At 44.7% G+C, this 14,146-nt stretch overlaps 1 protein-coding gene across 1 annotated transcript in view; it reads left to right on the top strand.

Moving 5' to 3' along the window:
• Positions 1-14,146, top strand: part of rtn1a (reticulon 1a) — a 61,141-nt gene that overhangs the window by 14,423 nt on the left and 32,572 nt on the right. The window contains exon 3 of the mRNA XM_088647810.1: positions 12,336-13,100. Within this exon, the coding sequence (XP_088503936.1) occupies positions 12,336-13,100 (765 nt within the window). The remainder of the gene's footprint in view (positions 1-12,335; positions 13,101-14,146) is intronic.

Genomic DNA, 14,146 nt, shown 5'->3' with positions numbered 1-14,146 from the left:
ATCTAACAGTCTGGTCTTTAATCCCAGCACATTTCTGAGTCGTCTGTCAATCCAACTGACTTTTTGTCTAGAGAGTCTTTCCTTGTTACCCTCTAACTCAAAGACTTGGGTATTGATCTGTGTGCTGATTCTCTGACAGCAGGGCAAGGGCCGAATTAAAGTCACTTACTGTACATTTGCTTTCCATTGCTAAACAGGGGCAGCCCTGTCAACAAGCAGACTCCTAATTCTGGATTAGGTGGATTTGTCACTATCTAAGACGTTTTCCATTTTTGCCTCTGCTGTTACAGTAGTTTATTGAACTAAACTTTGAATGAAATGTAAAGAGGTTCAGTTTTCAGTTCTGAAACCTCTATTCTTATTGTGATATAATATATAATACGGGGTGTGATTGTCAGGGGGGTAGAAGCCTCCAAGTTCCAAGTTAGAAAACTCCTGTTTATAATTTGGATCTGTTATTTGTATGCAACGTATTTACATCTAATAGATTAAAAAATTACCTTCCTCCCATCAAGTAGCTTCTTAACTATTACTAGCTTGCTAACAGTAATATAGTCCCTTGGTCTTAGAAGAAAACTCATAAACGCATAGACAATGGACATGTCCTAGTTTAATAAGTTCCTCTATTCTTTCTCTTTCATTCCTTACATATCTTTGCTCTTGTAAAAGGCCAGGCCATGGGTTTGGAATTGTATTTCTCCAAGAAAAGCATCTGTGGCAATAACAAACCAAGACAAAACATGTGGCAGTAATAAAACAATATCTAGCTTATGTTTTAAGCACTTTTTTCTTATATGGATTTCACATATGAGCTATAATTTATATTTAATTTATAATTTTGTAATGCACATTGAAGACATAAATGGGTCTATAATATGCAAGTATTGAAAGTGTGATTTCCAATTATAGTGAGATTGGTTCAGTTTCAGCACGCCGTGTGCAATTTCTAGACAGGGCTGTAGAAGAGGCCTTTCTCATTCCTCTGTTTGTGGTGTTCTTGGCTGCTTGGGTATTTATGCAGCAGTGGAGGTTCTGTTAAGTAAATATTAAAGCAGGAAACATTTGGACGAAAGAATACATGCTAACTGGCTATGTATTATATTTCTCTCCTTCTCCTTCTCTCGCCTTGTCTGTGAAATACTGTACACACACCAGCTTGGTTCAGGAAATCTTTTTAATTCCATTCTAATACATCCAAATACAGGGATTAGGGAATTAACTCAATATCAGTTTAATAATTGGATGTAGGCTAAAACTTTGACTACCTTGTAAAGCGTTTTCTTGTGCTACACTGTAAACAATGAAACAGTTTCCTCAAAGATGCAGGTCTGTTTATATTAATATATAGAGTAATTATATTGTTAACAGAAACCCTCTTAGGTTGTTTTTTGTGCAGAAGAGCAAGCCCCTGGTCCCGTTTTAAAGACCTTACAGTTGTTCAATTTTAAAAGGCTACTAGGGCTCTGAAAGTGGATGGAGGGATGGATAAAGGCTTTATTGGCACACTGTAGTTATGCCTCTGCTGTTACAGTAGTTTATCAAACTGAGCTTTGACTTGAATGTCAGGTTAAGATGTCAGGTTTTCGGTTCTGTTTCTGTTCTTATTGTGATCTAATATACTGTAGGGTGTGATTGTCAGGGAGGCAGAGGATCCGAGAGAGGTGTGTGTGACATTGGGGAGCAGGGGAGGCACCGCGCGTGTGGCGTCTGGGAGCAGGGAGACGCCCAGACTGAGATACAGACGCCACGGTGCAGGGATGACTCACGGAGCCTCAGTCGTTGCCGTGTCGACTCGCCAGGTTAGGTAATGAAGGCTGTAGAGCGGATCCAGCCAAATGGGAACATCCCCGAGAGTCTCCCACTGCTGCTCCTCGAGAGGGGATAGTGTGTGAGAGAGAAGCAGAGCTGTGAGGTACATTCGGCCTGGAGCTCGCAAGCCAAGAGCTCAGAGAGACGAGTTCACCTCAAGACGATCTCGGAGGGGGCCATGAGAAGGATCGAGGTGTGTTTGCGTAGGAGACGCTGAGTCTGAGAGTCTCTGAGGAAATTTGCGGTTTTTAACACAACAGGTTTTTACCAAAGGATCCTTAAAAAGACCTGTACTGCCTGACTTTCTTGGTATACAGCATCCCCTACACTGCAGGCCTACTTATTGCTGCATCATTACTCATATAAATGTCTTGAAGCATTTTATATTTACTGAGCTGTGTAGGGCATTTCTGCTCACACACCAGGGGGAGGGCCTTGTCAATGCAGTCGAGTCATTGTGGTATTGCAACAAATGTATAAATCCTCAGTCTAAAGAGCAGCAGCTGGTGTCTGGCTGTAGGTACAGTACAGCACGTCTCTGTGCAGGGTCTGCCCCTCCACCTGCACTGCTCTCCTTCTGCCAAGAGTGATCGATGGCTGCTGCCTGGAACTCGCTGCCATCTTACAGATGGAAATGTGCTTCTCCCTTCTTTCAGTGAATGAGCCCTAAACTGTCTCATCAATTAAACTGCCCCTTGATTTCCTTAATAGAACAGGCTTCACAAGTCTTCACAGACAAGTTTCTGGTAGGCACTAACTAAGGTGTGTTTTTATTTCTTCTAGTAGTCAAGCTCGCCACCTTGTAGGCCCCCTCTGGTGTTTTGATGCCTTGAAGACAAGGGGATGATCTCTGTTTCCAGATCTCTTAACAAAGTCCTTGGCTAAACATGGGCTTCACTTCAAAGACCGTTAATATTCTGTGAATGTTTAGCTTAACAAGCAGTCTGTATACTCAGTCTGTTAAAAAAAACCTTTTTAAATCGTCACCCTGAGGTTCTAATGAGAAGGTCCAGGAACTGCACATTGAATGTTTTGTATTTTGCTTTCATTTCTTGCCTGCAGGCAGGTAAAGTTCAGGAAGAGTTAAGTCCCATTGTGGCGTGTGTGGATGCAGGAGACATTCCACAGTCGGTCTTAACTAGGTTCACAGTAAGGTGAAGGGAAGCAAACACAAAATAAGTATCAAGAAACATTGCGTTTCTGCTTTCACAATCCAGACTTGTAAAAGGTTAGTGCCCGTCTTATTTTTTCTGTTATATGTGATTGCGTAGCTGTGAAAGAGTCTCAGCATGAGTGTATGGCTGTTAGATAGATTAGTATAACTGTGATGATAAACAGAGAAGCCAAGTTCCATTGCGAACCCCATTAAAGACCGACTTTATTTTCTCTAATGGTTATTAAGTGTTAATGTACTCTAGAAATTGAGTAAAGGCTCCAGATTGAAATTCCAGTTTGTCCATTATCTGTATTTCAGAGGGAAAGTGTGTCTTCTTGCTGTGGAAGGTCCACTCACTGGTTCTATTAACAAAAAATGTGCAAAGAAAACATACTGTAAGGCCTCCGTATTGAAAATGACCATACGGTATCAACAGAATAATATGTGGACTGGACTGACTGGGTGGGACTTATTTATACGTGAAGCCTCAAGTGTCAATCATACTGTACATTCCAAACAATTAACAATTAATCAATTAGACAATGCAGTTGAGCCAAAGCTGTTTACCAACTGAAACGTGGCTGATTTTGGCAGCTGCAGTACATTGTCATGACAGGCCTGTCCGTGGCAGGCTGCAGTACTGGTTTTTTATCTCATCATGGAGCTGGTTAAGTCCGTGATGACGGATTTTTTTCAGGTGTAGAAAAAGAGATAACTTGATTTGAAGCCATCATATATACAGTACATACAAGCATGTCAGAGGGATGAAAACATTAATCCATCTGAAAGTTTTAAAGAGAGAGAAAGACAGTTACCAATATGTTTTCCTTTAGCTGAGGACAGAGAGGCAAAGGTCTGGTTTCAGATGCTTGTGCTTCTCAGAGACGCACATTCCAGTAATACAGGGTTGGCATCTTGGACCGTGGGATCTCGCTTCTGGTGAAGATCTCTGTTCCAGCTGTTTGCTGGATTTACTCCTGTTATTGATAGTCAACAACAGAAGCTCTCCTGAAGTCTCCATAGTGTTAAGAACAAATGTCTCCATAGTGTCGGTAATAACATTACCAAGAATACAGTTTTGTTTACAAGCGCTTACTGTATGACACTCAAAATGCAAACCGGTAAAATAGAAAACAGAAGTAAAAAGAAAGAGAAAATGCAAAAAATAAAACGAAATAACATATTAGAAGCTAAAGTTTAAAGGCAGAGCTTTAAGAGAGTTTCAAAAGTGTCGGCTGTTGCAGAGTCACTAATGAATCAGGCCAGTGAGTTCCACAGACATAGAGCTACTGCACAAGAGAAAGGGCTGCTGGCCATTGTGTGGAGCCGGGTCTTCGACAGAGTAAGGAATCCTGAATCAGCAGGTCGATCTCAGATTAAGAACTGGGCTGTGTTCATGCAGTAAATTCTTAAAATTATCTGGAGCTAGATAAAACATTCACTGCCTTATATGTAAGCTTGAGGTATTTGGAGAGTACACTGAGTGAGTGCACAAGCCACAGACTTCTGGATATACTGAGGCCTGTTTATTACTTTAGAAAATAATCCAGTTAGTGAGGCGTTACGATAGTCTAATACTGATTATGATTTGACTCTGTATGTAAGAAATAGAACAAGAGAAATTCTTAGATATCTAACATAAAACAAAAAAAGACCCGTGCCTAAGAAAGCAGGAGAAGACACAGTGCGTATAACTGCAGGAGCAGAGGTTATTCATATTATGTATTTTGTTGTGAAATAATTGGATGAATATGGTTCATAATTGAGTTGAGATAAGAAATGTATGAGCTTTCAAGACCTACCCTGAATGGAGTTTTTGTGATCTCATCCACCAAAACAGATGAGCTCATCCAGCTCAGTCTACAAAAGTTCAGAGACGGTTTGCTAGTAATGGGAGGTGGAAAAACAGCCCAGTCCTATGAGACAGCCTTCTGACCAGTGCTTGTAGGCTGGAAATCCAGCTCGCCAGCACAAGAACTGATTGTGCCTGTTGTATGGCCACACTTTTATGTGCTGGGAAGCTGGAGCAAAGCTGGAACAATCCAGAGTAGTTAAGAAAGTGTGTAAGTGTGTAGACTGTTGTGTCATGGGGCAGAATCACCTGCTTTTTCATACCTGAGGTTCCTGTAGAGATAGAATCAGAGTTCTTGTGTAACATGAATGATCCACCATGAACGGGGGTCATCCAATTGTCTTTTTTTATCTATTTGCTGTCACGTTCGTTATCTGTCATGGGAGGAGTTGTTAGTTAGCATCATTCTTTCTTATGTTTAAGCAGGCATTAAAAAAATAAAAATGAATTAGAGCCTCCCTTTCTAAAAACTCACTTTAACTTCTGAAACGCTGATGTTCTGGATGAATTCTGGGGAATAGTGTGTGGGGAGGACACATTGTTTCGTCCCTCAGACTGGTCTGTCCCTCAAAGTGGTGCTTGTGGTGCCAAAATATGGACCTGGTATGAGCAGGTATGTTAGCCTGCACCACTGCGGAGACAGGTCAGGGTTGCCCACAGAGTTCAGGCGCACAACTAATTTAGCTGAGCCTAAGTCTGGAAAGAAAAACTACTGTACCACTTCCTTCAGAAATCTGCAGAGTTATGCAGTAATAAAATTGCGTAGAGTGAAGCACTGGTCCTTCGTCAGCAGGAGTGTCATTTATGTAAGTCTCAGTGAGAAGAAAAGGGTGCTGGCACCTGGGGTTCTTTAGTTCCTTTCAACTCCATGAGAGCAATGCAGAGTGCCTTGAGGACGATGAAATTCAAGTCCTTATTGTCGAGGGCTTTGTGCTGTACTGTATACCACGACCGGGAGACACTTCTTTAGCCAAAGACTTATGGCAGTCAGGAACAAGCCACCCAGGCATGTAGGCGAAACAGACACCCTCGTTTCTTTCAAGACATGGCTGGGTGAGATTCTTGGTTCAATTAACGACTGCCCCGTGGACTAGATGGGACGAATGGCCTCTTTTCAGTTGTGATGATCTTGTGCTCTTACATTCTAGCGGGTAGGCTGCAAGTGGCAACATTAGGGGAGACACCAGCAGGCATTTGGTCCTTCAGCCTCAGTGCCAGGTGTAGTGCAATATCCACAGCTACAGGTGCAGAACAACACAGGCCTGATCGTTTTGAGCAGCAAGCTAGGGAATGTTTTTATTTAGATGTTTATTATACTTTATTTGTATATACTATTATACTTTATAATATTACCGATGGGCATTATTTTATCATTATATTTTAAATTGTAACCCTCAAGGAGTTCCTTCATCAGCTTAAACACATTCAGTGATCAAGGCAATATACTGTTTATATTTTTTGATATCACTATTCTCCCCTGTGTTGTTCTTGCTCATCTAATATTTGAACAAAGAAATGAAGCAAAATGCTCATGCATTCAATGTGTTAATCGAATCAGTAGACATGTGCTAAGATGTTAATAAACACTCTCTGTTAATTGAAATGTATATTCAAATCATTGAAAGCTACTGCATTTCAAAACGTAATTAGTTTTTGTTTTCGTGTTCGCAAAACATTGAAAACCAACTGCAATTACTCGATTTACTTTTTTATTTCTAATTTTTCCTTAATGAATGCAGCATGTGTGGGTGTTGAGCTGTCACCATCTCATTGATATGTTTGCTTGCTGTTTTTCCTCCTCCTCGCTCGAAATAATCATAGCTGGCACCCTGACTACACACCTCTGTTTGTCACAACAGTACACCTACGTACATAAGGATCTGTTCTCGTTTGCTTTGACTGGGCAGAAAGCAAACTTTGTTCCTGGGTTTTTTTTTATCTCGGAGGGCGTATTTCAGTGCTAAAGCAGAGTTATGTTAAGACTGATGTCTGCAGCCAGCAGAGACTTTCACTGTGCAGCCGAGTCAGTAGAGACCCCTTGTTCTGGGGAAGAGTTTGAGAGCAGAGGATGTGAGAAACTTTCCAGAGATGGGACAGACGTGGGCCGGAAAAGGGGACAAGCTCTTTTATTACAGACATTTCCCGCTCCGAGAATTCGGGAGATACAGAAGGTCATAGTTGCTATTTCAGACTCTTGTAAGAATTCTACATGCATCCATGAAGTGGCTCAGTGCTGACATTTTTTTGTGTGAACGGGGCTTATCACAGTAGAGTTGCACTTCGATTTTTTTAGCTTATGTTACTAGGTTTTAAATCATTTATATTTGTATTTTAATGAGAAATATTTTATTTTTCATGACAATGTAAACACGAGGTCTTCTTCTTTTTGCCTGATTTTCAAGATTTAAACGTGGGCTTAAGACACTGCTTTGTGGCCTGTGTACACTCCTACTCTCAGTGGCTGCTCAGCAGTACCAGTAGTAACCCTGCCTCTGTGTACACACAGAATTATTTCTGTCCAAGCTACATGTCTATTTGTAAGAATATACAAAATGTTACAGGGAAATCTAAATAATATTTTCACAACCTGCTTTGTTAAACTTTTGGCTCCTAGCTGCATTGTGTAAAGATGCCCAAGAAGTCCAGTGAACAACACGGCATACTCTACAAACACTGTACTTACTGAAACCACTGTAGTTAGATACTTTATTGATCCCGTGAGGGAAATTGCAGTGCAACAGCAGCTTAGCACAGTCAACACAGCACAGTGTAACGAAATAATACAACAATACAATACATACAATACCACAATAAACAGAAACAAAGGGTAGTTTTCAAGGAGCACTGCAGCCCTAATTCCTTAATTTTGTCTCTTTCTCACTCCTTGCTCATCTGTCTCTCTGACTTGGCAGAGTTTCAGCGAGACCTGACTTTCATTCTCTCCTCTGATTGTCCCAGCTGAACGACAGGCAGGTACAGCAGGCAGCAGAAAGTTAATGTTGGGCCTCTGTCTGTCACAGATGCAGTGTAGAGGAGCATGTACTGTAGTTCTGTGAGCAGGGCAGTGCTGGCATGATATTTGCTGACATGGCTTGAAGATTGCATCTCCAGAGAGCACAGAATTGTCCAACGGTGATAGTCTGCACACATGCACACAGCCCTTTCCCCTCGCGTGCTTTTTTTTCCATTTTGCTTTGAGCGCTTTCAGTGCTCCAGCTGTTCTGAGAGTAGCCGGTGCTGTGCCTGAGCACAGGTTATTTGATCCCTCAGTAATAATGCATGAATAATGTAATATAAAACAGAGGCAGGCAGGAGATCGGAAGAGGCTAGAGTGATCGTCTCTGTTCCATTAGGAAGTTACCTCTCGAGCTCCCTAGAGGAGAACTGATGAGTAGGTCAGCTATTTGCAGCATTGGGGCTGTTCCACATCTGCATGAGTCTTTTCTCCTGAACCAAAGAGAAACAGACAAGCAGATGGAACGTGTTTCTTAAAGTTTGTGTGGGTATCAGTGTCATCAAAACATCTGCAGCAGCAATTGTTTTAGGGGGATTATAGAAAAGTGGTTTGAATCCGACTGCTCTTTAAGGCATGCTTCTTTCTAAGTAAGAAAAAGGATTATCTCTGCAGTCATTCCTGCTACGGCAGGCTAAAAATAGAATCCCCATGATACCCACTTCTTAAGATACAGTATATAGGACATCAGATAGACTGCAGACCAAGCTCATTTAGCTGTTCTTTGTGCTGCAAGGAGAGAAGCAGCAAGACAAAGCACATCCAGTAGTTCTTACAATAGTTGCTGGTTACAACAGAAATTCTGCACTGATAGGTCCAGTGGCTGCAGTATCCCAGGGTTCGCTGGGTTTTTCTTGTCCCTGTCTCCGGTGTGCCAGCGTACAACACAACACAGCTGAGCAGCATACCCTTGTGGAGTGACCTAAATTGCTAACACGGCACCAGGCTATCTCCCTCTCCATCTCTGTTCCTCGCCTCCTCGCTGCCTGTCACATGTCAGGGCACATGTACTCTACCACATGTTCCTTCATCTCTTTCAGGGTTATTCAGGACCCATTTATTCACAGCTCTCACAGGATCGGGGGAGTGCTTCTTGTTCTTTCCAGTCTGCTCATCAGCTGAGCTATACGTTAACCGGCTGATATGTGTAATGAAACAAAGGTGGGCAGGTTGAGTGTTTAGAGTGTTCAAAAAAACTTTTAAATATCTTTAGAATATCATAGTATGGATTTCAAACACATGTGTATACTGCATATGTAGTGTGTATACATAGATAAAGTGTTGTTATGATGTAAAAGCATGCAGGGTGATTTATTTATAAGAACACTATACCCTGATGTACTGTCTATATCATTGTTATGGTAGTATTTTTGAAATTGCCGTGGCTGTAAAGCATCAATGATCATCATTCTAATTAGGTAGGTTACTGTAAGTCCCCTTTTCAGGCCATAAAGGCCCATGGGGGAATGGGAGGTAAGGGCCACCATTTTTCTCAACCATCCGACACTGGAGGTGGAGGTGATGTGGTCAGCATCACACTCTGGCCGGCTTATTACCCCCGGAAGGATTAACTCACTTGGGAAGCAGGCTGAGTGGACCTGGGAGCTGTCTGGAAGGAATTGGAGCAAGCTAAATCACCTGCCCCTAGCTGGGATTGGACCCAGGACCCAGGACCCAGCACGGCCCTTGCCGCCAGAGCCACCCCGACTCCCATTTGAATTAGAGAGACCCTAAATAATGCTTACACTATATGGGATAGAGTGCTGTGTACCGTGGGAGCGTGTTTTACAGTGCCGTTGTCAAACCCTGCGGTTCTCGGTGCTCTTCTCAGGCTGCGCGCGGCTGTGCTGTGAGCCCACCGCTCTGGTGCGATGTGACGGTTGTGTCTTTCCCCGTCGGAGCTGTTTCTGTGCCTTGCGCTTCATGGACGCCACTAGCCATCTGCTGGAGAGACAGTGGTCTGTTCGCAGCCGCCCACATCAGGCCGCGCGCAATAAATAAATAGGAAGTGTGTCGCAGCGCCGGGCTGGTTAGGTTCAACGCCAGATGAAGGATGCTGTCTCACGACTGGCAACTGTGTGTTGCAGTGATGGTGAGAAAATGCATTAGGAAGAGAGTGTACCTTTGAAGCCCCAGAAGCTTTGCTGGTGGCTCAGCAGCAGATACAAGGTTTGAGAATCCGGCTGAATTGCAGGGCTGGAACAGGGTTTTGTATTTCTCTGCTAACACTTAATCAATATGAGAATAGAATATTAATGGCATCAGCACTCGTGAATCAAGGGCCTTCTGTAAACTCATGTCAAGCTGTGGATTCATTTCCTTCGGAAAAATAATTCGAAATTAATGAAACCCAACAGAAATTTTATGCATGGATTGTGATCTCCATTCGAATACCCTGTACTATTTAAAGTCTTTGTAGGAAACGGCAATTGATAAGAATTATAACCTGCATTTCAGGATTCTTATACTCATTGTCTCACATTTTCTTACATACATTTTGCAGCTTTCAGTAATTTGGGAAAACAAAGCACTGCATTTGTTAAGGCTCTGTAGCTGTCACCCCTTCTCCTCTACTTAAGGTGCTGTTTTGCTGTGTGAATTGAAATGCAGACTGTGTGCCAAGCATTTGGCATCAATCTGAGAAACAGTGGGTTGGAACAGTGACTGGTGAGTTTTAGCCCATTGATCCAGAGCACCGGATGGCACAGTGTAAAAAACGGGTGTGAGCTGGGCTCTACATACGTGGATCATTGTTTTGAAGTCTTTCCTCGGCCCTGCCGGGCGAGCAGTCCGCGAACACTGCGGAGGATGCAGACAGCAGCAGTGTCTGGAGAGTGCCACGGCTGGGGCCCGCGTGAATAAGCCCTGCCAGCTCCAGGAACAGCCAGGCCACGTCCCGCTCGGAGATCAGCAGCGGGGGGAAGGGAGGCAGCCCCTCGTGCCTTACAGCCCTTCTGCGGTGGCAGGGGATGGGCGAGGGGACAGGAAGAACCCTGAGCTTGACCGGGCCCGTGGTGTCTCGGGGGCGCGGCGGGACTCGTCCTCTTGGGAGGAGCGTGCCGGGGCTCTGGCGTGTGGGTGATGGGAAAGGCGAGAGGGATCTCATTTTCAGTCCACTCGGGAAACCGGGAAATCCACGGAGCCTGGCAGTAGCGAGCAACGAAGCCGGGCCCCAGTTCACCCCCTGACAGCTATCAAATCTATTTTTAGCCCATTCAGTGCTCATCCCTGAAGTAAAAGTGCTTGCTTCAGGCAAGCAAAGGAAAAAGCAGTTTGCAGAGGCGTGAGCTAACGCTGCAGCTGAGTGTCAGCACAGTGGCGAACACTGTGTACAGCTTTACACGGTGCAAGGCAGAAATACTGATGAATATTTTATGTCTTTTTCTAAATATGTCTCTGAGAAATGGCCACTTAAAATAAGTATCCAAATACTTTCCGCTAATTGAAATTCATTCAATGCCTTTTTGCATTAGGCACTCCACATATTTACATCTGTTTTTTATATAACATTTTTACAATGCTGTCTTATAGGCTGCAATTGAATGTAAAATCTTGAAGGTATATGTATTTGTCAATGGCCTTTTCATTTTGTGTTAGAATGGTTTAGCGTTCGGACTGAAGAATGAAGCATTATTTTTCCAATAAATCACAGGAACAGAAATACAGCTTCCTTGGTCTGCTCCCGGCGCGGCGATGGAAGAATGACAACTTGAAAGCCGTGTGATGTGACGAGTTTGTTTTCAGACAATCGGCGCTTGTTTCATGAACCGAGTTACAAGCGTTCTTTGTGTCTGAGCAGAGAGCAGGGAGGCTTTGTCGTTGACCTTCTGTCCCCCAGCTCCCAGTGTCGTTACGTCATCCATCAGACAGCGAACCCGTGTCTAACCTGGTCTGCGCTCCTCTCTCGGATAGCTAGGAAGAGTGGGGTTTCAACAGGCTGTTTCATTTCTTTCATATGTTTCTCGTGCCTGTATGGGGGGGGATTCGCAGTTGGTCCGGTCCCATGATGCTGGAAGAGCATCATTCACGAATGTTTGTGTTTGATATAGTGCGGCACCTGGTCGTTATTCTTCGCAGTACACATTACCTGTAGTCCTCAGTTCCTCTTTGACGTTCATCATATTACGTTGTGCCTTGTAACCTCCAGGGTAAAACAGGGATTCTCCTGTAAGTCCAGTGGACGGACCAGTTGGACACACCCTTCCTTCTGGGCCAGACTCTCCCAACAAGTGCCCCAGTATCCGTTACTGTCCTTTGGATGAAAAATTTGGATGAAAGTAGAGGTCCTGACTCTTTGCTCATTAAAGATCCCATGGCACTGTTTTTAAAAGTGGGGGTATTTCCCCAGTGGCCTTGCTGAAAGTCACTCTTGGCTCATACTTTCTGGCCTATCCGGTATTTCCTCTTATTTCAGTGGGTGAGGTTATATCAGCCCGATCTGCTGTGTAATATGGTTGCTAGGCTCTCCTGACCTGTGCCCGTGTCTGTCTCCTACTTCCTTCCAGGTGATCCTATTGATCTGCTCAGGAAGTCAGTGGGGGAGGATGGGGATCTCTACACCACTCTGCTCTCCAATCAGAGCTACTCCTTCCAGCAGGACACCTCCTATTTCTCCGGGGACCTGAGACAGGGGGATAAGGCCGAGGTGGAACAGTCCAACAAGCCGGGGGAGCTGGGAGAGCCGAGGGACCGGATACCGAGCTTCGAGTCGCAGGGCCTGTTCAGCTCCGACTCGGGGATCGAGATGACCCCAGGAGAATCTATTGATGTGGCCAAAAACCTCATGGATTCGGAGAAGATGGGGGCCTACAACTATATGGACATCCGCTCTTCTGAGGCCCCGGAGACACAGCAGGGGCAGCCGCATGCAGAGTTGCTGCAGGACAGCTGGACGGAGAAGAGTGCGAGTGGAAGGGACGTCACACCCCACATGCTGACGAACCTAGGGGATTACTCCGAGAAAAGCCCACCCGTGACCGCCGAGACCCTGGGGCCCGCGCTGGACAAGCACCCCTGCCCCTTTGTGGAGGATCCTTCTGACGAGGAGCTGTCCGACTATCAGTCCTCCTGGGCCCCGGGCACACCGCAGGCCGCCAGCCCGGTGAAGATCACCCTCACCCAGTCCGCCGCCCCCCCGCCACCGTTGTCCCCCCAGGTCACCGTGTCGGAGAGGGAGAGCATTCTGAGCCTGGGCCTGGAGGGCGTGCCCACCGTCACCCTCTCCGAGCCCGAGGACGACAGCCCCGGCTCCTCGACACCCCCCCTCACAGGTACAGCCCCCTCCTCGCTCCTGCTGCGCAGTTCCAGCTCGGCTCTGACCTGTACCCCAGTGTGAGACTGTGGGTACTCGTACCCTCGTCAGTTCCTTTTTAATATTTGCTGAAACCTTGTCAAATCTGTCTTTTGTCAGTGAAATGAGTTGGTTTTTTTCCTGTTTGGTTTGAACTGCAGAATAAAATGTCAGGGTATCTTGAGAATATTATTACCCTATAAAAATGTTACTTTCGCTCTGTAGGTATTTGCTGCAGTGGGAAGCTTTTCTTCCTGTTATATGATTTTTCTTCAGTCTGACCCGTTTGCATCAAAAAAACTTCTCCATTCTGTGATTTTCAGCTCGCGCTGTTAATGCAATAGAGAGACATAAGCAACATTCCAGGTTTCACAGGCATGTTCTTAAACTAACCAAAGCAGACCCATTGCACCACAATGGCATTTAAAGGCCCAATAACGTCCTTCTTCATGTGTGCTGAGTTTCTCTCGGCTTATGTCAGGTCCATCTGAAGCTGCATGTTGGAGCCCATTACCAGACTGTGTGACATCTGTGCAATTAAATCATATCGTATTTTTATAACCATGAATAATAATAGGTCCTAAAATTGAACATTTGTATTTTTGCCTTGGAATTGACAGTTATTTTCATAGAATACCCAGTAGGGGGGAAATGAGAACTGCAAACACTTTCCTTCAGCACACCCGCTGTCAGATAACTCTCAGTCCAATATGTTGAGAGTTTCATAAGGTCTTACAGGACAATTAGTATCTTATTGCACTGCAAGCTCACAGGCACCCAGCCAGCTCCTAGGGCCCAGTGCAGACTGGCACGCCTAGGGCATCCTGATTAAGACAACTCGGTCCCCTCGCCATCCCAAGCAGTGCTCGGCTAATGACATTCCAGGCACAAACTGGTTGAACCAGAATCAGGAGCCCATATAAAACTCGTCTCGCGGCGCATTTCAGGAAAGCACAACGACTGCTTCAGGTTTAACGGATTTTGAGCTCTTCAGCCGCCTCCGGTGGGTTTCGGTGAATTTTGATG

Source organism: Lepisosteus platostomus, chromosome 10, assembly GCF_059453375.1.
Source record: "Lepisosteus platostomus isolate fLepPlt1 chromosome 10, fLepPlt1.hap1, whole genome shotgun sequence".
Classification (NCBI taxonomy): domain Eukaryota; kingdom Metazoa; phylum Chordata; class Actinopteri; order Semionotiformes; family Lepisosteidae; genus Lepisosteus; species Lepisosteus platostomus.
Note: the sequence above shows the minus strand (reverse complement) of the source record. Positions and strands in the feature narration are given on the sequence as shown.